The sequence below is a fragment of the Sus scrofa genome, chromosome 15 (genome assembly GCF_054392235.1).
Source record: "Sus scrofa isolate SSC_HxYL_T2T_F1_AM1 chromosome 15, Sscrofa_HxYL_maternal_Yorkshire_Landrace_v2.0, whole genome shotgun sequence".
In the NCBI taxonomy this organism is placed as follows: domain Eukaryota; kingdom Metazoa; phylum Chordata; class Mammalia; order Artiodactyla; family Suidae; genus Sus; species Sus scrofa.
The window spans coordinates 76,014,597-76,040,806 of NC_139397.1; the positions used below are offsets into that span (position 1 = coordinate 76,014,597).

General features: G+C 35.1%; 1 protein-coding gene across 8 annotated transcripts in view; it reads left to right on the forward strand.

Moving 5' to 3' along the window:
* The window catches only part of GALNT13 (polypeptide N-acetylgalactosaminyltransferase 13), a 594,089-nt gene that overhangs the window by 320,858 nt on the left and 247,021 nt on the right, over positions 1-26,210 (forward strand). For all 8 annotated transcript variants that reach the window (XR_014829014.1, XR_014829013.1, XM_021076289.2 and 5 more), the window contains 3 exons: positions 14,503-14,669; positions 15,307-15,514; positions 18,591-18,761. Coding sequence is in view for 6 of the 8 variants with exons in the window: in XM_021076289.2 (XP_020931948.1) it covers positions 14,503-14,669; positions 15,307-15,514; positions 18,591-18,761 (546 nt within the window). In the remaining 2 variants the exon portion in view is untranslated. The remainder of the gene's footprint in view (positions 1-14,502; positions 14,670-15,306; positions 15,515-18,590; positions 18,762-26,210) is intronic.

A 26,210-nucleotide genomic window follows, 5' to 3' on the forward strand; every position in this document is an offset into this window, starting at 1 on the left:
CACGGTGTACCTCCTGTTATGTTGCAGTAAGGTTGACACAATATTACTTCTGTTGTTTTCTTGTCCCAAAATAGTGACCTGAATCTGATGATATGGAAAAGTCAGACAAATCTCACTCTCCCCCAAAATGTTGTGCCTGTTGTTGCCATTGATAAGAACAGCTATACTTAATGGGAAATAATGTGGAAAGAAAAAAAATTATTTAAAACTGGTAGGGGAAATAGAAAAAATCATGATGTATATAGTCTTTTAATTCATGCTTAATTTGGCAGTGATTAAACCTTGCAATTACTATTCGATATTTTTAATAATTGCAATAAATAATGAAACTTTGTTTCTAGGCTTTAATTTCTTGTTTCGTACATGAGACTTTGATCTTTATTTTGTTCTCATTCATGGATTTAAAGTATTCTTGTAAAAATATGTAACTTATGATATTTAAATTCTATGACAGGATTATGAAGTGTATTTCATACTTCATACTCATTGTTCCATGAAGCGTTTCTATGTCAGAAATCCATGAAATTCAATTTCTTTTTTTGTTGTGTTTTTGCTTTATTTTTTAAAGTTTTGTTGAATTATAGTTAATATGCAATGTTGCAATAATTTCTGCTATACAACAAAGTAATTCAGTTATACATATATGCACATCCACTATATTTCAGATTCTTTTCCCACACAGATTAGCAGAGAATATTGGGTAGTTTTCTCTGTGCTCTATAGCAGATCCCTGTTGGCCAGTCATTCCATATACCACAGTCATGATATTCAATTTCATAGAGTATTATTGAGTATAACATATTGATTTACTTATATATATTTATAAATGAATATGTAGATGGAAATATAGATATATAATATAAAAATAAAGCTAAAAATAAATGAAAACTATATCTGAGCCAATTGAAAAAAGTGAATTCTCACAAAGCCCACATACTTTACTCCATATGGATAGGCTCTCTGTATTAACCCTATTCAAATAAAGTAAAATGACCTGCCTGATTTTTTGCCCACTATTCATTTCATTCCCAATTCTTAATCTAAAGATACAACTGTGCTTCTGAAAACAGAACTAAATATCTTTGTAGCCAGGATATTTTGAGGCTTAGGACACCCCTTTAGATTTGCCCAGTGTGTGTGGTGCACAAAGACATCCCACTAAAGGAATGGTTCACTCTTCTTATGATGCCATTCACTTGGTGAGGGGTTATGTCTTACTGGAAGGAAGAGTGCCTTTTTCTGGCACAAAAGCTTAATTTGCTTTAAAGTCTGAGCTGGCAGGACTCCACTGTCCAAAAGGGACATGTATTTCTAGTCACACAAGGTAAGTATAGGCTAGTGGTAGCCGTGATTCCAGTTTAACATGCCCACTTTTATATCTTGCCTGATCCTGTGTCTTTTAATTACCACTTTGATCCTAAGATCTAGTTCCAAAATTATACCCTGATCCATGAACTGAGAATGTTTCCTGTACTTATGTATTGATATCTTTGACCAGATAAAGCAGAACCCCAGTTTTTTAAAGGGTGATTTGTTTTCTTTCTCTGACCTTTCAGTAATTGGGGCCTCCTTTTTCTGAATTCAGCTCCTGGATCTGATCCTTGTTATCTGATACTACATCCCCCAAATATCACCAGTTTCTCTGTTAGTCTCTTTATTTTGCTTGTTCCTAGATATCCCATGACAGTGCTTTCACCTTTTGCCAATACCATGCTGTTCTTGACACAGACTCTTACTCTGAAACATCATCTGTCACAATTCACTCTGGATATAGAGCTCCACTTGACCAACTGGACTTTCTTTCATTATCTATAACTTCATCTTCTCTCAAGAATGTATGGTTCTGGAGTTCCTGTCATGGCACAGTAGAAACAAATCTGACTAGGAACCATGAGGTTGTGGGCTCAATCCCTTGTCTCGCTCAGTGGGTTAAGGATCCAGCATTGCCATGGGCTGTGGTGTGGGTCACAGACGCAGCTCAGATCCTGCATTTCTCTGGCTGTGGTGTAGGCCAGCAGCTGTAGCTCCGATTGGACCCCTAGCCTGGGAACCTCCATATGCCGCGGGTGCAGCCCTAAAAAAGACAAAAAAAAAAAAAACAAATGTATGGTTTATATCCAACACACAAACACATATACACACACACATTCTTAAGCATTTGATAAGCACACAAATATTTTATGTTTAGAGAATTCTATAGCTAGAAGGTCTCATTAGAAGAATGCTGAAAGGAAAGGAATCCTTTCATGGAGTTTTTTTATATCTTTTCTTGAAAACAGTAGCTATAGTGTGATAATTTTCCACACACTTCAGAACAACTCCATTCTCTCATTGTGTTGCATTACCTAACAACCTCTTTATATGAGAAGGGAAGGTGAATAAATAGATGTAATGTTCTGGGAGTTTAGGAGAGTGAACATTGGATATCCCTGGAGGAAATACAGTTTCATAGAGGAAGTCTGACTTGAGCCCTACCATGAAGAACCTGTGTGAGCTCAAGGAATTCTAGAAATTGAGAGATGGCATGAGAAAGCTTTGTTCCCTGATGGAGCTTGGAGGTGTTCAATACTCTTGAAGAGTTAAATGCCATGGTGAGAGGAGAAGGTGGCAGAGTGAGACTGAGCCAGTAGGAGCCTTTAGATTTTAGCATTAGGCAGTAAAGAGCCATCAAAATGTTTGAATAAAGGAGTGGCTGCTTGAATCTGCATTTTGGTCTGCAATGAAAAGGTTGTACTTTGGGGATCAAAAATGTTCTACAAATTCACGATATTGATGACATGCCATAACTTAGAGAAGAGGCAATAGTCTGTGTAGAGGACACAGTAGCAGGGAAGGATAAGAAAGATACTGAAAGAGGAGTCATCAGGATTTGGTGACTCATGATGTCAACATCAACGTCATCATATTGCCATTTAAGTTTCTGCTTTTGAACCTGTGGAGTAGTTTCTCTATCTTAGAGAAGTGAAAACTCTAAGGCTCAAGGTGGTTAGTTGATTTGGATAAGCCCATAAATGAGGGCAGAAGCAAAGCCTGTTCCAGATTACAGGCCTATTAAAATCAGTGTTATTTTCACTAACAAAAGTAAGAGTTTAAACTTATAAATGAGAATAGTGTGAGTAATTTTGTTGCAAAGTCACTTTAATAATAGCTCCTGCATTCAATAAGCACATTTATTTTAGAAAACTCATTGTTAAATATTTTCAATAGCATGATAGAATTATATTCAGAGGTCACAGAAAGGGAACGACTTTCTAAATTCATGTTCTCAAACAACAAAGGCCACAACACTTACTTGAATGGTATTCTTTTCCTTTTTGCCACAAAGCTGAATTATATTTTATTTCCAAAATTAAAGAGAGTTCTTTATAATAGAATGAACATAAAACTTGCTTGTACAATACTTATCATTATGTCCTGGAAAAAAGGGACTGTTTAGTAACTATTGACATCATGGAAGTAACTCCAGTGGGAGTATGTGGTTACCATTTATTTGACAGAAATTAGATCTATGGTAAGTTTTATTTTTTAGTATAAACCAGATAGCAACTTAATGTACCTAATCTGTTAAAGTCAAGATAAGTCAGCTTAAACCCAGAAGAATCATCTTCATGAGATTTATTCAATTCCCTCATAGACTTACCATTCTGTGATCATTTTGTGACTGCTTCTTCTCTTTCTCACAGTACAAGCCAGATACTATACCTGGCTTCTTTCTCAAATTAGAAACTGTTGACAAAAAATTAATCAGGTGATCTAAGAAAGAACTGGAAATTTTTATTCAAGCCAAATTTGAAGACTATACCCCTCAGAGCATCTTACAAATCTGTTCTGCCCTTTAGCAGTCAAGACAGTTTATATATTTTTTTTTTTGAGACAGAGAGCTGTACATCAAATGATTGCATTATTATTATTTATTTTATTTTATGGCCACACCTGTAGTATATGGAAATTCCCAGGTCAAGGATTGAATTCCACCTGCATCTGGGACCAAAGCCACAGCTGCGGCAATGACAGATCCTTAACCCACTACACCAGACCAGGGATCAAACCAGGGCTTCTGCAGTGACCCAAGCTGCTAGAGTCGGATTCTTAACCCACAGTGTTACAGCAGAAACTCCAAATGACTGTATAATTGACAGTTTACATAATCCAGATCTAAGCATCATTATGATAAATCATGTGACCCCTTATGAGATGGAGAAGGAATGTTATCTTCTAAGGAGTTGTCAATGCTAGAAGAATGTTGCTCTTCTTTGTTCAGCAGGTATTCCTGTTGATGAGAGAGATTTGGTCAATGGATAATGCAGATACACAATGCAGAGTGCAGGAAGAGAGGAGGCCAGAGGGCAGAGAAGAATTTTTATGTTTAAATTTTTCTTGTCTTTCCATAAAATATAGATTTTATTATACAAGACATACTCATGTAATCACTAATGCAGTGCATTTATGAGTAGGGTAAATATAATGGGTAAGAGGAGAGGAGGTGGGGTTATGTTATAATACTGTAGTCAAATAAGAACTTTAGGCACAACTCTATTTATTTATTTGTCTTTTTAGGGCCCCACCCACGGCATATGGAGGTTCTTAGGCTAGGGTTCGAATCAGAGCTGTAGCTGCCAGCCTCCACCACAGCCACAGCAATGCCAGATCAGAGCCATGTCTGCAACCTACACCACAGCTCAAGGCAACACCAGATCGTTAACCCACTGAGCAAGGCCAGCGCTCAAACCTGAAATCTCATGGTTCCTAGTCGGATTTCTTTCCACTGTGCCACAATGGAACTCCACAACTCATCTTTAAAATATCCTGCAGGAGTTCCCGTTGTGGCTCAGCAGATAGTGAACCCGACTAGCATCCATGAGGATGCAGTTTCGATCCCTGGCCTCTCTCAATGGGTTAGGATCCGGCATTGCTGTGAGCTGTTGTGTAAGTCTCAGACATGGCTCGGATCCTGAATTGCTGTGGCTCTGGCGTGGTCCGGCTGCTATAGCTCTGACTGATCCCTGGCCTGGGAACCTCCAAATGCTGCAGGTGCAGCCCTTAAAAAAAAAAAAAAAAAAAAAAAAAAAAGCTAAATAAAATATCCTGCAGTTATCACATCACTGAGGAAAGTCCACTGGCCTCTCATCCTTTTACTTGCTTCTTTACTTTCCCTAATCTCTTTTCACTCCTTTCTTTAGGCTTTCTCACCTCAAACCCCTGCCTTTCAGGGCAAAGCAAAAATTGCCCTCATCTCATTCAAAGCAGTTAATGATTTCCTTTGTTTCCCAGAAATAGTAGCTTCAGGCTCCTGTTTGCTTCCCCAAGTGCCTTATTTAGGAATTCTCCCTAACAAAGGCAATTGTTATACAAACTTATCCTTTCAGAAAATAGGTAGAACAGCAGCTTTTAATTTCTGATTCCCAGGGCTTGAAACCTCTGCCACTTAGAAGCAAGTTACTTAACTGATCTGAATGTTAGAGTATCATCATAAAGTGAAAGCAATTTGAATATTAGGATTGGTAACTACTGACTCCATTAAAGATCACCAGAAGAACTACCACCTTGGCAGACAGTTCCAGTTCTCTTGGAAAGGGAGGCCAATGTAGATATTTACAGAGATGGGGGGTCTGGATTTAAGTGGTTTCAAATTGGTCTTTTAGTGCAGGAATCTTACTGAGACTGGTAAAGTATGTGATGTTTAGCATTGGTGGACATATTGAAGAAAGTTTTGAAGTCAGTTGATAAGCAGTTTGTCTAGTGAAGAAAGATATTGTCCTGAGAAGACTGCTGAGCAGCCTATTCTCCTAAAAAGGGGTTATTTGAACAAATAATTGTTTGAATGAATTTGTTGTCTGAAAGTTCTTGAAACATGCAGTGAAGCTATTTATCGAAGACTTCTCATAGTTCTGATATTTAACCTATATGGTTGCAGGAGATTTCAGTTCTTAGGGTCAAATGAGATGATCTGTGGAAAACATAGAGTACAATGTCTGCTATAGAATTAAATGCTCATTAAATGTTTGCCACTTAGTACTGGCTTTCTTATTATGTTTCTCAAATTAGAACTTGACTGTGGAGAGAGATGGCCTAACCCTGGGTAGGAATGCGGTGTTTGATAATCACACCAACCCACAGGTTGAAGCAAATAATGGGGAGCTGTTTCAGCTTTGGTTAGTCAGAGGAAGCACAAGTTGATAGATATTTAACTCATGGATATTCAAGAGCAGGCAAGAAGCAGAGGTCTCAGCAGAAATTTACCCTCTGAGATCTCTCAGCAGAAAATAAAAGGCAGATATTAAGGTAAATAAGCAGGAATATTTTATAGCAGGAAGCCACAGCCAACCACAGACATTTCAGATTATGGCAAATTATTTAGAAGAACTAAAAGTGAAAGAGGGAGGACTTTTATTCCACACTGCTACACTGGACAAATAAGTAAGGCAGTTCTCAAGCCAGGTTGGTCTAAACACCTGATTTCTTATAAACTGCATTGGAATCAAAGAATAAAAATGGATGCTTGACCACAGCAACTAAGGATAAAAGACAAGTTAACATGGCTGTGTTTAGAATCCTGTCTGCAGCAGGACTGACCCAAATAATTATAAGACCTTATCTACAATATTTTACATAGTGCTTTATAATATAAGACCAGTATAATAATAAATTACATATATAATTTCTTAATGATCTATGCATCTCCTCAGAAGTCCAAGATGTAGATATAGCAAGCAGTTTTACTCCAATTTAGGTGATAACAAAAGTGAAACTTGAAGTTTCCGTCGTGGCGCAGTGGTTAACGAATCTGACTAGGAACCATGAGGTTGCAGGTTCAGTCCTTGCCCTTGCTCAGTGGGTTAACGATCTGGCGTTGCCTTGAGCTGTAGTGTAGGTTGCAGACGCGGCTCAGATCCTGCGTTGCTGTGGCTCTGGCGTAGGCTGGTGGCTATGGCTCCGAGTAGACCCCCAGCCTGGGAACCTCCATATGCCACGGGAGTGGCCCAAGAAATAGCAGAAAAAAAAAGACAAAAAAAAAAAGTTAAAAAAAAAAAGTGAAACTTCAGAGTTTGTTCACAGATCCTAAGTGGCAGAAATGAGGAGACAAACATAGGTTTTCCCAACACAGAGTCTGCTCCAATATGTCAAAATAGAATGATAATACTTATGTTTAAAGAGCATGTGTTATAATAGAATGGCTTGCAGCCTAATTTTCTTACACTCTTTCTTTTCCTTTCCCTATTCCTAGCTCATTTATCTGCCTTGGCTCTAGAAGCTTAAAAACCAAAACCACTTTGAAGATATAAAAAGAAAAATTTGTATTTCTACACCTCTAATTCATATTATAATCATATAGAACTGATAATACATAATAGCCTGCCTTGTTGTGGATTTTTTGGGGAGTGTTTTTTTGTTTTGTTTTGTTTTGTTTTTTGCTTTTTTATGGCCACACCCATGGCATATGGAGGTTCCCAGGCTGGGGGTCATATTGGAGCTACAGCTGCTGGCCTACACTACCGCCACAGCAATGCCAGATCTGAGCCTCATCTGTGACCTACACCACAGCTCATGGCAACACCAGATCCTTAACCCACTGATCGAGGTCAGGGATCAAACCTGCAACCTCATGGTTCCTAGTCAGATTCGTTTCCCCTGAGCCACAACAGAAACTCCTGTTGTGATATTTTCATGCATCAACCCCTTATTGAATATATTTTGTGACTTGCAGAAAGCTAGTTTCTGAAGAGACAGAGATAAATAGGATTAACCTTCCCTCTTCTTTTTAGAGTCTCCTAATCTATTGGATTAGATGCATTTATTGTGAAAGAGGATCATGAGGGGAAAGATTGAGGCATATATAAAACACGAGGCTGAGGAAAGGGGCTGAGTAGTCTTCTTTGGGATTAGGAAAATACAGAGAAAGAAAGCCCCTGGCTTCCTGTCCCCCCCAATACAGCACTCTCTCACTCAAGGCCCTCAGGGCATATTTCAAACAGAAATGGACAAGCAAGTGAGTTTTGGAAAAGCATCTTTCTCAACCTTCCCACTCCAGCTACCCTAACACTAAGAAGAGAAAAGGAGCAAAGAAGAGATCTGATGATCTGATAGCAAATAGGCTAAGGACAGGTATAGGGTAGACCTGGATTTTAAAATGAAAATGTTTGGGGCAGCTGACTAAAAATTTGACTTTGTAAAAAAATTGAATTAGTCAAGTAATTATGACTTATAGGAACATACTCTTGGAAAGTTTAACACAATGTAAACACAAATCAATGTATAGAAACCCATGCAAAATTAAGTGTTTCATTTTACTTGAGTCCCCAAGCTTTCAGTTATGAATCACTTTCTTCGCATGGAAGCACTGGAAAATGATGAAATTTCTCTCTATGAATATGAATGTTAATGATCGGGAAACACGGAAACCACACAATTCTGCAAGGTTCAATGCAATTCCCACAGCTCTTAAAAATAAGAAGTATATAGAAGACTTGTATTATAAGTCTTTATTTCAAATTACTGTTATTAATCTTCTTTGTTTGAGGCGGTAAAAGGTAGCCACTGACTCACTGAGCAGTGATCCAACAAGTCATGCAAACTACAATGTTGACATCCTTTGTTTGGAGTCCTAAATGGATTGTGTCTAACTAAACTACTGTGTAATTATGGATCCTTTGTGATTTCACATTCTCATCTTAGAGTCAATTTTTCTTTCTTTGATCTGGCATGTTGTGTTCAGTAGCTTATCTGAAAACATCAATATGGTTTTGAAAAGGATAAAATCAAATTGTAACAGTCTGTGTTCTCATAATGTGTGCATAGCCAAGGGGAAAGACAGTAAATAGGTACACTGTCTCACTGGATTTCTGTGTTCCGGACAGTGGAAATGTGATTCTCTCCCCATATTCTCTCCAAAGAGGAGCAGCTGGAATCCTTTCTCATAAATTTATAAGTCAACAGCTGATACACAGAAAACTGGACATACATTAACATATATCCAGATGACAGAAGAGATTGTAAATGAAGTGGAGAAGACTTTCTGACTCCAATGCTTATAATTTACAGGAAAGAGTGCCTTATTTTATCTCATATAAACACAAAAAAGAGATACTAACCTTATACATCATATATTTTGGGGGGACACACCTCTGGCATGGGGAAGTTCTGGGAGCAGGAACCAAACCTGAGCCACAGCTGCAACCCAAGTCACAGCAGTGATAATGCTAGATCCTTAACCCATGGTGCCACTGGGGAACTCCTTTTTAAAAAATACAGCTTGTTTTTAAAATGTTGATATAAGCCAAAAGGTTTTACATATATGTGTATGTATGCATATATATGAGGTTTTTTAAAGAAAACTAGTGTTTCTGTTCAATAAATTTAATGAGTTCTTAACTTTGCCTGCACATTCAAGTTCCTTTGAGAGATTTCTTTTTAATTTCATTACCCATAGCCACACCCTAGACACCTAAATCAAAACATCTGTGGCTAAAACCCACACATTGGTATTTTTTTAAAACTCATAGTATGATTCCAATGTGTAGCCAAGGATTTAGAGCCACAGATATATTATTACAATAATGTATAGCATTTATAATTGTAATATATTACAATAAACTTTCACTTCCTTTCAAGTATTACAGATTTAGGATATCAAAATATAGTGCAAATATGAGATGTTGCTATGATAAACCTTATGATTTTACTAGAATACTAGATTTTAGGAGCTTAATTTGAGTACTGGGTGTCAAATATTGCTTTCAAATTAATGAAAACTACCATTGCAGTCTGCCACTTTTGCCCTCAAAGTTAATTACATATGCACTGTCAGATTTTCCAATGTCAGATTTTCCAGTTCTATTTAGATGTTTACATAAAAGAAATTAATGTCTTCAAAAGACAGATTGATAAGAGTATTTGCTCTGTATGTACATGATTTCAATAAAAGCTGACTTTCTATATTTAGTTTTAATGAAATGATCCTAGAGAACTCTATTTCACTTTTTGATTTAAGGATATAGATATATATGTTTGTAAAGATATAAATTATTTTAAAAGATCATTTTAAATAACTTTTTTTCAATTTTTTCAGACACCAACAATATTGACATTTGCTCTAACATATAATATGAAACAGAAATCATTACCATTACTAATATTATTAAATAAATTATTAGTAGTACTATTTATTACTTTACTATGCAGAGTATTGAACTAGGTCTGTCATTTGAGACATATTCTGTGAAATAAATATTTGAGTTAGTCGACTTTGAAAGTCCTTCCATTTCCACCTACTGGAGATTTTGAGCTTTACTCTGTGGTACAGAGCAAAAAACCTCTACCCTACATTTCAGAGTACATACATTAATCTCATTATGTAAAAGATTTAAAAGCTGAAGGGAATTGTGGTGAAATTCTTCCTATAATACCACAAAGAAGCTTGCCATGTGTCAGCGAGGAGAAACTATGGTAGAAGTCCAATATACGTATTTACTTATTTATTTATTTATTTATTTATTTATTTTTGCTTTTTAGGGCTGCACCCATGGCATATGGCAGTTTCCAGGCTAGGGTTCAAATCAGAGCTATAAGCCGCTGGCCTATGCCACAGTCACAGCAACGCAGGATTTGAGCTTCATGTGTGACCCACACCATGGCTCACGGCAATGCTGGATCCCCAACTCACTGAGCAAGAGCAGGGACTGAACCGCCATATTCTTGGATACTAGTTGGATTTGTTTCCACTGCACCACAACAGGAACTCCCTACATATTTATTTTTAAGTACTGATCCCCACCTCCATCACATAGGCTTCTTGTTTGGTTTTGTTTGTTTTTAATTACTTCTGGAAAAGTAAGTGAGTTAAATACATTGCCGACTTAGATACTAAAGGCATTTTTTTAAAAAACCCTAAAAAAATAATGTTTTAAGTGCTTTTTTGTGGCTGAAAAAAATTACTGCGTTCACATGTTCTGAGTGAACACTTTTTACATTTCATGTGTCTGAAATCAGGATGAGTTTTATAGTCAGTCATTAGTTACAAACATTTTCTGCCAGCTGGCAGTTGACATGTAGACAGTATTTCTTAAGCATAACCGTATGTGGTCATGGCTGTTCACATAGACGGGCTTTGACTAAGTTATGTGCCCTATTTATATGTGTAGATTTTAATTGTCATTCAACATTTTTTTCAGAAATCTTACAATATGATTCAGTAAGATCTGAACAAAAAGTTATTGTCTGGAAAGAAAGGCAAGGACACAACAGTAGGAAAAATTAAATTTCACATGATAAAGCCATTATTTATTGTTGGAGCAATGACTACAATTCTGTATTTTCTTTTCTTTTTTTTTTTTTTTTTTAAATGTCCACAACTGTGGCATATGGAAGTTCCTAGTCCAGAGATTGAACCTGAGCCACAACTGTGACCTGTGCTACAGCTATGGTAATGGCCTTGTCCTTTTAAGCCCTTGCACAAGGCAAATAGGGATTCTGTACCTCCTCAGGAACAGGAACCGCTGCAGTCAGATTCTTAACTCACTGCACCACAGCAAGAAACTCCTTATATTCTTGCTCATCAACAGCTGATGGTTTTTATAGCCTTGTATCATGTCAACCCAGGACCAGCAGTGTCCACATCACCACGAATCTTATTAGAAATGCAGAACCTTGGGCATATCCTAGATCTCCTGAATCAGAAGCTGCATTTTATCAAGATCTCCACATAATTCCTTTGCACCTTCAAGTTTGCAGTGCACAGCTTTGTAATACCAAGGAAAATACAAGATGAAGTTGTTTTGAATTTTGTTGCTGAGATATGTGCTAAATGTATGCCTCTCCTATTTTAACCAATACAACCTAAAGCTGGAGAAATCCCCTTAGAATAGATGAAAGAAACTTCAAAGTAACAAGAAACTAATATGATTCATTAGCAAGCCTGAAAACACTGATAGAAATCTATGTCTAACTAAGTTGAAAATCTTTCTCTATAGGGTTTACTTAGGTATCAAATAGATACTAGTGATAAGAAAGAATCATCCTATAGCTTATTTAACAACATTTTTTTTTCTTTCCTAGTGGTATGTAAAATCATGATGTATCCTACTGTATGTAACAATAGGTTTGATGAATTATAGGCAATGATTCCAGTTCAGTATGTCACAAACACATTAACAACCATGATAATAATAACTTGTTCATACTTATCTATGCACTTGAGATAACTGGATAAATTGACATAGAAAATGATTAATTTGTATAACAAGAATTATCCTATAAATTATTTTATTATTATACAGAGTTTTATTTGCTAAATTACTGTTTACATAGGTGGAAGAGGAAGAATTAATAAAATATTAGCCATATTTTGTGTTTGTGCTAAATAATGTCAGCAGATATTTTCCCTAAGTAAACGTAATAGCTGCCTTAATAATAAATTAGTTCATTATCACTTTGTAACATATAATGAAGGTAAAATTAACATTTGTGAGTGGACTTTTTTAACCACAAAAGTAAAGCATAATGGAAATAGCTTAAGAAGGTGGATCTAAATATTTTCTTTTATTTTGATATTTTAATTGATTTATCTAAATATCTCACCTATCTGGTCCTTTGTTAGAATTTAGCATAACAGAGAAAAGATTTGATTTAAAATAAATCTTTTTTTTCCCAAATGATACTGAGTAACCTTTATAGACTGTTATCCTCGGGTTAAACCAGTAGCTGTTGATTGTTGGAGTAATTTCAGTCTGCTTTTCCATCTTTACTTCTTTATCGATGATGATTATCTTTACCATACATTTTGTTCAGCTTGCTGAAAGTGAGAGGTGTTTTAATGAAGCAGAAGAATGGAGGTTTGAGGAAAGTCATGGTGAGAACCTTGTTGCCTTACCAGAACAGCTTTCCAAGTTCATTTAGTGGTGGGCTGCCTGGAAGCGCAAGTCAAATGATGAGAAGACATGTAGAAAGCACCTGAAACTTGCCAACAAAATGGAAACAGATGAGAAGGATACAAACTACTTCCCCCCAGACACATTTTGATTTTTCTTGTATCTTACATAGCATCTTATATAGTGTGATGCTTAAAGAATGTTTTCCAAATTAATATACACTGAAAAAAATGTTATGGCTAGATATATGTACATTCTTACCTATCTGTATTACAGAGCCCTTCACTGAGTAGATGATATTTTAGACTGTTTTAAAACATGATTAAAATTTCAACAGGCATGCAGTCAGTATTTGTTTTATTATATGCCTTTGTCCCCGACACTTTATTGGATTTTTTTTTTTCACTCACCTGTGAAGGAGACTAATTTTAATGATGCTAATTTTATGTCATGGACTAGGTCTTTTATTGGTGGCAGGGAGTATCTGGTTCATTTTACTTCATGGAATGATTTTAATTTTCTAGCTCTTCAGAATACTTTATAGGAAAAAAAATAACCCAATGTGAATAAATTTCTATTCCTTCTCCAGATACCCAATGACTTTTTTTCAATATTCCATAATCATGATGATTCAAAATTATGTGACAGACCTGTCTGAGTGTTGACAAATTGACAGGGGTGAAAGCTGTCTGCATGTTAACCTTGGGATGACCTCCTAGAGCACTCTGTAGAGTTTTGTCAAAACATACCTTTTTGGACTGATGACTTGAAAAGAAAAATTGGGGCTTTTTAAAATTTATAACCAAAATTAAAAGTTTTTTCTCAAAACATCAAGCGCTAAAAGTAATAACAATTGTGATTTAACCTCTTACTAATCAGTGTGATCCAGTGACCAGCAGCATCTGAAGCACCTGGAAACTTTTTTTAAAAAAAATGCATATTCTCTGCTTGCACCTCAGACCTACTAAACCAGCTGCATTTGCATAAATCGCTAGGCAATTCTTCTGCACATTAAAATTTGAGAAATACTGGTAGTCTATGCCCTCTCATAATCTCCAATTTTGATTAGATAGTACTCACTGAGAAGCTGTAAGACACATCCTGGCCCCTAAGTCTTTCCCTCAGTGTAGACAGAATGGGAAGTCTACATAACTAGGTTTTAGAATAGAAAACATCTCAGTTTTACAAGCTTTAAAACCCTGTGAACAACTATCTTTTATATTCTTAAGACTTCCTGAGTTATGCATTGATTCTTTTTTTCTAAACAAAGACAATTATATCTCCTAAATGAATTAATCTGTGTCTATTGTACTTGGTATCCTAATGATAGTCTCAGAATGTTATTTTAGCTTTCTTAGACTTTTGGAAATCCTACCTATGTGTTCCCTGGAGTTAATATAAAATTAGTAAAAAATAAAATTAGTTAAAATAATTTCAGTAAGTATGACTATTTGATTTTCAGAATGCTAAGAGCTTACAGAATTTATAAAAAGGAAAATAAGTTTAGATACTCATAATGTGTTTACACAGTAAGGGGCTTTCAAGTCTAAAGTTGTGTTATAATGGATGTTTTTATTTCAATGATCAGATGAAAGAAGAATTTATTAGCACGTCCCTCCTCTTCTTTCCTCTTTTCCAGATGCAAGACAAAGGTCTACCCTGATGAACTTCCAAACACGAGCGTAGTCATTGTATTTCATAATGAAGCTTGGAGCACCCTCCTTAGAACTGTTTACAGTGTTATAAATCGTTCCCCACACTATCTACTCTCTGAGGTCATCTTGGTAGATGATGCCAGTGAAAGAGGTATAAATATTTTTCTTTTGTACATATTTTTTAAATCAGAAATATTTCTCATGTTCAAAAATATAACTGGGTAGTGATCTGTATTTTCCTTGTAATTATACTAACCTTATAACCACCTATCAGCTTTTCATCAATATACCTAGCCAGTGCCAACTCCAGAAGCAAGTAACTAATTCTTTCAGTTTATCTCATGATTCCATTTGGGTTCTTACTAAGCAAAGATTTCAGCCAAAATGACTTCAAAGTGTTTTTTTTTTTTTTTTTTTCCCAACTCAATTGATTATGTGATCGATACTTTCTGACTTTGTGGATATTTGTCATTTTTTTTTTAAGTTCAGGTTGAAGAAAAATAACTTATAATTAAGGAGACTGCCTTTGTCAATGTGGCCCAGGTTCTGAATTAGAGTATGGTATATTAACTTGCTAGTATGTCTTTATCCTTGTTAGCCAAGTGACAGGATAGTAATGAACTTTAATTTACTGATGAAATCTCTATATCTTTATTTTACATAATGTAAAAGATGTTGATAAGAATTGACCACCATTTCTGTATGTTAAATTTCCATCTGGGTGGTAGCATCTATTCTCTGTTTTAAAACACTTTCAAAACTTTATGTGTTCTTATTGCACATTACAGATTTTCTCAAGTTGACATTAGAGAATTATGTGAAAAATTTAGAAGTGCCAGTAAAAATTATTAGAATGGAAGAACGTTCTGGCTTAATACGGGCCCGCCTTCGAGGAGCAGCTGCTTCCAAAGGGCAGGTCATAACTTTTCTCGACGCACACTGTGAGTGCACGTTAGGATGGCTGGAACCCTTGCTGGCAAGAATAAAGGAAGACAGGTAAGAATTCATGTATTATGTCTGTCTAGATTTTGACTCAACCTGTTAGGACAGGTCCATCAAAACTTTTCTTCCAAATTGCTTATTTTCAAAAGGATTATTTCCTAGCTTTTTAAAAAGAAGCCCCTCCAAGTTCCCATTGTGGCTCAGCAGTTAAGGACCTGACTAGTATCCAGGAGGATGCACGTTCCATTTCTGACCTTGCTCAGTGGGTTAAGGATCAAGCATTACTGTGAACTGCAGTGTAGGTTGCAGATGTGCTTGGTATCTGGTGTTGTTCTGGCTGTGGTGTAGACAGGCAGCTGCAGCTCTGGTTCAGTCCTGAGCTGGGAACTTTCATATGCCACAGTTGTGGCCATAAAATAAAAGCCCCTCCTCCTCTCATTTAATAAAGATCTTGGCATATTTATGCTGAAAATGGCCTGAATATTCATTATATATATGAAAGGAAATCAGTCCATTTAGAAATAATACCATGTCTTATAAAATAAAATACATTTTCAAAGCAACCTTATTGTGTTCTCATAACCACCCTGTGAGGTGGCTAATGTAGATGTTATCTGTACTAATAATAGGGAGGAACAAATCAGTTAAGTACCTTGCCCCAGTTAGTAGATGTAATGGGAACAACAAACAACAATTTATTTCTTCCCACTTCCAGACCAGTCTTCTCTTTACTGAGACACTGCCCTTATTCAGTGTCTAGTTCAAAGCAGCCTTGATAATCTTTAAAAGAAACTCACACACACACTCATACACCCTATCAAAATGAAATCATGATTAAAAAAAAAACTGAAAGCACAGCTATAAAATGCTTAACAATTTAAATAATACTGTCATTTTGTATAGGCAAATTATGAAATTGGAAAAGTTCAATAATTCATTATGGAACTTAAGAACCCACATAGATAACTGCAATTCTTTCTGATGTTGATGCTATGAAGTATAAGGTTTTTTTGCAAGTATTCATAAACATTGATGATAAATGAGTATAATTCCTAAGCACCTAATGAGAAAGACTGTGCTGATTGCTGTCTGATATAATAACAAAGCATCGCATAACACCTTGCTTGCGTAGTCATTTCACCAACAGTAGAAAGGTCATTTTAGAATTGAAGTTTTTAATTAAGCCTCCAAGACAGGGGCTTCTTAGTGTGAGCTAGTGCAGCTCTATCACATAAACAGCAGGATTTGGTACTTGCCAGGATGATGGATGGAGCATGTCACTAAAATGAACCATAACAGTTGAAGAAAGCAGAGGGAACCTTTTAGTCAACTGAGTGTAATGTATGGCTAATAACATTTTTCCATTCTGCGTATTGTACAGTATGCACAGGAGGGTAGGGCTGACGAAGTAAAATGAACTTGGAGCATCTTAAATGCATTTCCTGGCAACTTTTCATACATTATGCTGCTTTTTAAAACATGTTTCATACTCAACTTAGTGAGTTTTTAATATATGTTGTTTCAATATAGTCATTCATAGATCATTTATTTTTTCATTTACACAACATGTTCAGATTGTATTTATATATAATGAACTCTAATGTCTTCTCTTGCTTTTATGTTCTAAAGTTGCCATAACTAGATAATAAAGTCCTATCCAAGGTCATTAGATCTAATTTCTTCTCCCTATAAATTAAATTATTAAATTTAATGAAGAAAGAGAATACTTATTTTATAAGGACTATAGTTATCAAAGAAGCTTTTCCAAGGCTAGATGAATCCTGTTAATTTCAGAGAACTCTAGGTATTGGGGAATTATGTGGCATATAAGACCTAACTGAAAATGAATTTTGGTCATACTGGTTATAAAACCAGAATAAATAATGGACATTTCCTGTTTTCCACATCTATGGGTGATTCAAAAGCATATTTGTATATTTACCTTCTATTATATGTGAAAAGTAGGCTCTGCTCTTCAGAATTAGCTACAACCTGTTCACAGTTGGTTAAATATTTACTTTAGAGATGACGTAAGGTTGACCCCATAATAAAACATATAAGCTTGGAGTAGGGGAAGACTGGAGAAAGCACAACATGGATTAAAAGAGAACTTAATGATCTCCTGGGGTGAAAAGTTTCTTACTCCAAAAGAGCCACCATCAAGAATACCAAATTTTGGAGTTTCCGCTATGGTACAGAGGCTTAAGAATCTGTTTGGAGCAGCTCAGGTTGCTGTGGAGATGTGGGTTTGATCCCCAGCGTGGTGCAAGGGGTTAAAGGATCAGGCATTGCTGCAGGATTTGGCATTGCTGCAGCTGTGGCATAGGTTGCTTCTGTGGCTCAGATTCAGTCTCTGGCCCAGGAAATTTCAAATGCCACAAGTGCATAAAAGAATACCAAATCTCCTGGCTCTTCTTCTTACTTTAAGAAAAAATGGGTCATAAAATACCAGAAATTGAAGTTGCCTACCTCCCCCTATCCTGAAACATACAGATTGTTACTGTAAACTCTCAAGTCTAGGACAGCTCACTCAGAAATTGTTATGACCCTATTATCTTTCTTAGGAAATATTTACTTACTCTGATGATCATAATTTTTACTGTTGCTTCTGCTTCTTGATTTTGGTTTGTTTTTCCTAGTAGGTATATTTTTCCATGAAGACTTTCTCAGAACTATCTCCTTAAACAAAATTATTGCCTTTGAGATTCAAACTACCAAGTTTAATTTGCCATCATTCATTCCTCATTCCCTTTGTGCTATTGCTTTTCATTAGGTTATAACCAAAATGATGCATAATATCAAAGCAGCTCAATGAATCATGCTGGGGGTGGAAGTTTTATGAAAAATAGACCATGTTCATCCTGCTGAGTTAGTACTTAGAATGCATTTGGAAATCAGCTTGAAGATCAATTAGTGTGTTTGATTGGATTATACATGATAGAATAAAGTAGACTGAAGTAAGATATAGTAAAAGAAGGTAATCCCACAGAGAAAAAGAATAGCATGAAAATAAAGGCAAATTAAAGTCATAAAAATTAAATTTCAGCATATCAGCTATATTACATTTAAACAAGCTAACATAATATTTAAATTATTATTTATTTGTAAACTGATTTTAATTTTTCTGCAGGAAAACAGTTGTATGCCCTATCATTGATGTGATCAGTGATGATACCTTTGAATATATGGCTGGGTCAGACATGACTTATGGAGGTTTTAACTGGAAACTGAATTTCCGTTGGTATCCTGTTCCCCAAAGAGAAATGGATAGGAGGAAAGGAGACAGAACGTTACCTGTCAGGTATGTAGAGCATTTCTTCCAAAGCATAGCATGCATATTCCTCTAATAATTAAGGAGTATTATAAATGTATTTACTCATTTTTTTAGACTTTTAAAGACATATACTTTTTATTCATATACATATATGTATTATCACATTTTACATGATAATCTGAGAATCAATGGCAATATTAAATCTAAGTTAGCACAGACAAATTTAAGTACTGTTAGAAGTGCCAATTTTTTTTTAAACTTTGTGTATTTTTTTTTTTTTTCTTTTAGTGGCTGCACCTGCAGCATATGGAAGTTCTGGTCTAGGGATCAAATCGGAACTGCAGCTGCAAGCCTACACCACAGCCCTGGCAACACCAGATCCAAGTTGCACCTGTGATCTATGCTGCATCTTGGGGCAATGCCAGATCCTTAACCTACTGAGGCAGGCCAGGGATCGAACCCACATCCTCATGGATGATATACTATGTCCTTAACCCACTGAGCCACAAGAGGAACTCCAACATTGTATATTCTTATATTCAAAATACATTTATTGTGAATTTTCTATGTGACAGATATGTGTTGGCCTTGATACTTCAGGTAGACATATACCTAACTAGACATGTATACTTTATAATAGAGGTAATCTCAAGATTGAAAAAAAATAATGGTTTGCTAAGTATTTTAATTTTACCAACCTTAAAGAGCTATCTTCCTTATAGATACAAAAGAAATTTCCACAGAGTTCCCACTATGATGCAGCAGGTTAAGGATCTGACATTGTCTCTGCAGCAATATGGGTTCAGTCCCCAGCCTGGTGAGGTAGATTAAGGATCCAGTGTTGCTACAGCTGTGGCGTAGGTTACAGCTGCAACTCAGATTCAATTCCTGGCCCAGGAACATCCATATACCACAGCAGATACAGCCAAAAAACAAACAAAAAAAAGAAAGTTCCATTTGGAAAATTTTACATATTAAAAGTTATGAAGGATTTATTGTTTGTTCCAAATTATTTTAAAAAGTACTTAACTTGAGATATTTATGCATAAAATATGTTTTACCCAATGCAAAATCATAACTATCATATACATCTTTAGTTATTTAGATAAGCATTGTCTACTTTATTAACATAAAAATTATTACCTTCGTATTTTAACATATTATTGTGTGCCTCTTACCTACAACCAAAAATTGATTTCCTGAACTATACTTAGAGAGGAAGTTCACTACTTTAGCTCTTTAAAGACTAATGGGCAAATCACTATTTTGTTGGAACAATACAGAAGTATCCTAACATTCTAAACAGTATATATAATCCATTATCTAAAAAAGAATGTCATCTACCTATCGAGAGAATGACTCTATTTGTAACACTAATTATATAATGAATTACATAAACTAACTTAAAAAATTAGATAATGGAAGAGAACAGCTCTAATTGCTTGTTATTGAACAACTAAATATAGAGACTGTTAACCCTCCTAAGGAGATATTAACTACATGAAAGAGAAAAATGAAATGTTATTCCAAACAGTTGCATAAGGATGTGAAGTTATTTTATCAATATAGTAGTCCTTAAAGCTTGCTCTACTGTTCATATTCACAAAGTCTTATTGATCCTTGCTTGGCTTTAACAACTTGAGGAAATACAGTGCTCATATTACCATTATTTATTAGAAATAATATTTACCCACATTATGGTTTCTAATTTAATGTTAGATGGTATTTCAGCTTCAGATTTCAAGTGAAAACTATAAGAATACTTGACCAGTACACTCAAATATAGATAATGTGTTTATTTATTTGAAAATGAATTTAAAAAAAATGCTTATGTATACCTACCTTTTTAACACATTGGCAAAAGATAAGCTTTATTTAACTTTATTTTCTCACAGAGTCAAAAGGTAAATAATAAAAGGGAGTCAACATTCATTGTAAGAAACTGTTCATGTTATTCATAAAAGTAAACATCTAATGGAGATTGGCTATTATTTCTCACCTTTAATTACTGAAATAAAAGAGGAAACATATAAATTGCTATATTTTAATCACAATGTATGTGATTGTATTTTAATAACATGGAGAAATGATGAAATCTGAGTAGATTTTATTTGTTTTCCTTTGTAAGTGCACAGTATTTCACTGTGAAGGAGCAGTATTATATTGTGGAGGGAGCTGAAACAAGAGAAACAGAGTAAGCTCCATCTTTTATGAAGTTTCTATATTTTTATGGCAAAAGGTTAATTAATTCACTGCCTGTGTTGTAACAGCCTGCAGGTAATTTTCATCAGCATAGCTGTAATATGAACTTTCTTTGTACTTGTAATCTATTACTTGAAGATGTGATCATTTTTCTCATATTCATATAAACAGATAAATCATTCTAGGTCTTAAAGACATTTTTTTTTCCTACTTGATTAACAGAATTCTGAATAGCTAAAGTGATTAAAACGAGGTTGAAATTTTAGTTTTCTTAGCAGAATGCTTCATTTAAAATGTCAGTTATGACAGAACTTTCTACTGACTGTAATTGGCTGGTTAGTCATCATTTAGAAATACAATCATGCATCTGCGTACATAGAGGAACAACTTGAACTTGTAACCTAACCTTAGTTATACTGTATTTGAAGTAAAGTTTATAACAATTATACTTAGTATTCTGTTGTCACCCTCTGGGCTTTGATATTTTCTCTTTGATAATAAATGGAGTTTGTGAAATACTTGGCATTTGTGAAGTTATGAGTATAGAATAATAGCATAAAAATCATGCTTTGTTCTTCTAGTTTTTTTTAAATTTTTATTATACTTGATTTACAACATTCTGTCAATTTCTGCTGTATAGCAAAGTGACCCAGCTATACACATGTATACATTCTTTTTCTCACATTATCCTCCATCATATTCCATCACAAGTAATTACATATAGTCCCCTGTGCTATACAGCAGGATCTCATTGCTTATCCACTCCAGATGCAAAAGTTTGCATCTAGTAACCCCAAACTCCCAATCCTTTCCACTCCCTCCCCCACTCTTTTGGCAACCACAAATCAGTTCTCCATGTCCATGAGTTTGTTTCTTTTCTGTAGATAGGGTTATTTGTGCCATATATTAGATTCCAGATAATAAGTGATGTCAAATGGTATTTGTCTTTCTCCTTCTGACTTACTTCACTTAGTATGAGAGTCTCTAGTTCCATCCATGTTGCTGCAAATGGCACTATTTTGTTCATTTTTAAGGCTGAGTAGTATTCCATTGTGTATATGTACCATATCTTCTTAATCTATTCATCTGTCAGTGGACATTTAGCTTGTCTCCATGTCTTGGCTATTGTGAATAGTGCTGCAACGAACATAGGGGTGCATGCATCTTTTTGAATGAATGTTTTTCCCAGAAGTGAGGTTGCTGGATCATATGGTAGTTCTATATTTAGTTTATTGAGGTAACTCCATACTGTTTTCCATAGTGGTTATAACAATTCACATTAATACCAGCAGCGTAGGAGGGTTACCTTTTCTCTACACACTCTCTAGTGTTTGTTATTTGTACATTTTCTAATGATAGCTATTCTGACTGGTATGAGGTGGTGCCTCATTGTAGTTTTGATGTCCATTTCTGTAATAATTAGTGATGCTGAACATTTTTTCACATGCTTATTGGCCATCCATAGTCTTCTTTGGAGAAATGTCTATTCAGGTCTTTTGCCCATTTTTCAATTGGGGTTCTTTATTTTTTTGCTGATGAGTTGTATGAATTGTTTGTATGTTTTGGATATTAAGCCCTTGTGGGTTACATTGTTTGAAACTGTTTTCTCCCATTCCATAGATTGTCTTTTGTTTTTGTTTTGTATGGTTTCCTTTGCTGTGAAGAGGCTTGTACATTTGATTAACTCACATTTGTTTATTTTTATTTTTATTTCTGTTGCTTTGGGGGACTGATCTAAGAAAACAGTTGTACAGTTGATGTCAGAGAATGTTTTGTCTATGTACTCTTCTAGAAGTTTGATGGTGTCTTGTCTTATGTTTAAGTCTTAAGCCATTTTGAGTTTATTTTTGTGCATGGTGTGAGGGTGTGTTCTAATTTCATTGATTTGCACATGCAGTTGTCCAGTTTCCCCAGCACCACTTGCTGAAGATACTGTCTTTTTTCCCGTTTTATATTCTTGTCAAACTAGGTGTCTAGGTTTATTTCTGGGTTCTCTATTCTGTTCCATTGGTCTGTATGTCTCTTTTGGTACCAGTATCACATTGTCTTGTTTACTGTAGCTTTGTAATATTGTCTGAAATCTGGGAGTGTATTGCCTCCCGCTTGGTTTTTGTTTCTCAGCTTTGGCAATTCTGGATCTTTTATGGTTCCATATAAATTTTTGACTTGTTTGTTCTAGTTCTGTGAACAAATGGTATGGGCAATTTGATAGGGATTTCATTCGATCTATAAATTGCTTTAGGTAGTATGGATATTTTAATGATAGTAATTGTTATAATCCAGGAGCATGCAATATTTTTTCATTTCTTTGAATCCTCTTTAATTTCCTTGATTAATATTTTATAGTTTTGAGTATATAAGTCTTTTACCTCCTTGGTCAGGTTTATTCCTAGGTATTTAATTTTTGGGGGTGTGATTTTAAAAGGTATGATTTTTTTTTATATTCCTTTTCTAATATTTCATTGTGAGTATAGAGAAATGCAACCAGTTTCTGAATGTTAAGCTTGTACCCTGCTATGTTGCTGATTTGGTTCATTAGTTTGAGTAGTTTTTGTTTGGAGTCCTTAGAGTTTCATGTCATCTGCATACAGTGACAGTTTTACCTCTTCTCTTCCAATTTGGATACATTTTATATCTTTTGTTTGTCTGATTGCTGTGACTAGGACTTCCAATACTATGTTGAATAAGTGGTGAAAGTGAGCATTCTTGTCTTGTTCTAGATTTTAGTGGGAAGGCTTTTAGCTTATCTGTATCATGTATTATATTCGCTGTTTGTTTGTCATAAATGGCTTTGAGTATGTTATGTTCCCTATATACCCACTTTGGTAAGAGTTTTTATCATGAATGGATGTTGGATTTTGTCAAAGGCTTTCTCTGCATCTACTGAAATGGTCATGTGTTTTTTTTACTTTTCTTTTGTTAATGTGGTGTATGATGTTGTTTGATTTGCATAATGTTGAACCATCCTTGTGAACTTGGGATAAATTGCACTTGGTCATGGTGTATGATCTTTTTTATATGTTGTTGGATTCAGTTGGTTAAATTTTTTCTTTTTTGTCTTTTTGCCTTTTTTGTCTTTCTTGGGCTACTCCTGCGACACATGGAGGTTCCCAGGCTAAGGGTCAAATCGGAGCAATAGCCACTAGCCTATGCCAGAGCCACAGCAATGTGGGATCCAAGCCATGTCTGCAACCTACACCACAGCTCACGGCAACACGAGATCCTTAACCCATTGAGCAAGGCCAGGGATCGAACCCACAACCTCATGGTTCCTAGTCGGATTCGTTAACCACTGAGCCATGATGGGAACTCCAAGTTGGTTAAATTTTTGTTGAGAATTTTTGCATCTATATTCATCAAAATACTGATCTATAATTTTCTTTTTTGGTAGTATCTTTGACTGGTTTTGGCATTAGGGTGATGGTGGCTTCATAGAAAATCTTTGGAAGTATTCCTTCTTGTTCAACTTTTTTGGAAAAGTTTAAGAAGGATAGGTATAAGTTCTCTGCATGTTTGGTAGAATTCACCTGTGAAACCATCTGGTCCTAGATTTTGTTTGTAGGGAGTGTTTTTATGACATATTCAATGTCATTTCTAGTGATCAGTGATCTGGTCTGTTCAATTGATCTATTTCCTCTTGATTCACTTTTGGCAACTTTCTAGAAAGTTGTCCATTTCTTCTAGGTTGTTAAATTTGTTGGAATACAATTGTTCATAGAATTCTCTTATGGTTTTTTTGTACTTATGCCATATCTGTTGTTATTTCTCTTTTGTCATTTCTTATTTTGTTTATTTGGATTTTTTTCTCTCCTCTTCTTGGTGAATTTGGCCAGAGATTTGTCAATTTTGTTTACTCTTTCAAATAACCAGCTCTTGGTTTTATAAATATTTTTCTATTATTTTTTGGACTCTTTATTTTATTGATTTCCTCTCTGATCTTTATGATTTCCTTCCTTCTGCTGACTTTAGGTTTTGTTTATTCTTGTTCTAATTCTTTTAGGTGGTAGGTTAAGTTGTTGATTTGAGATTTTTCTTCTTTTTTTTTTTGAGGAAGGCCTGTATCACTATGAACTTCCCTTTAAGAAATCCTTTGTGGCATCCCATAGATTTTGAATGGTTGTTTTTAATTATCACCTGTCTCAAGGCATTTTTTAATTTCCCCTTTGATTTTCTCATTGACCCATTGATTTTTTTTAGTAACATATTGTTTAGTCTCCATATATTCATTTTTTACTCATTTCTTTTCCTATGTTTGATTTCTAGTTTCATGTCATTGTGGTCAGAGAAGATACTTGAAATAATTTCTATACTCTTTAATTTGTGAGGTTAGTTTTGTGTCCCAGTATGTGTTCAGTCCTTGAAAATGTTCCATGTGCACTTGAAAAGAATGAATATTTTGATTTTTTTTGGATGTAATGTCTTGAAAATGTCAATTAAGTCTAAGTTTTCTATTGTGTCACTTAGGGTCTCTGTTGCCTTATTGATTTTCTGTGTAGAGGATCTGTCCTTTGATGTGAGTTGAATGTTAAAGTCTCTTACTATTGTTGTATTGCCACCACATTCTCCTATTATGTCTGTCAGCATTTGCTGTATATATTTGGGTCCTCCAATATTAGGGGCATATATATTGCAAATGTAATATCCTCTTCTTGAATTGATCCTTTTATTATTAAATAGTGTTCTTCTTTATCTTTTTTAATGAACGTTGCTTGACTTGTCTGATATGAGTATTGGGACTCCTGCTTTCCTGTCATTTCCATTTACATGCCATCTTTTTCCATCCCCTTACTTTCAATTTATATATGTCATTTGCTCTAAGGGGGGGTCTGATGTGGGCAGCATATTGCAGGCTCTTGCTTTTTTATTCAGTCTGCCACTCTGTGTCTTTTGAATAGAGCATTCAGTCCATTCACATTTAAGGTAATTATCGATACATATGTATTTATCATTATTTTAAACCTTGTTTTCTGGTTGATTCTCTGTTTGTTCTTTGTCCCTTTCTTTATTTGGTTGGATGATTTCCTTTTATTTTTTGATTGTGTCCTCTTCTTTTTAGTTTTTGTGAATGTGTTTTTGATTTGTGGTTGCCTTATTTTTCAAGTAAGTTAACCCCTTCCTATATATATCTGCTTGCTTTAGGTTCACAGTCATATAGCCTCAAACACATTCTTTAAAAAAAAAAAAAAGTCTAGATTTTCTTATTTTTCTTCCCCACATTTTATGATTTTATTGTCCTTTTTTGAACATCTTCTTGTCTATTCCTTTGCTGTTCCT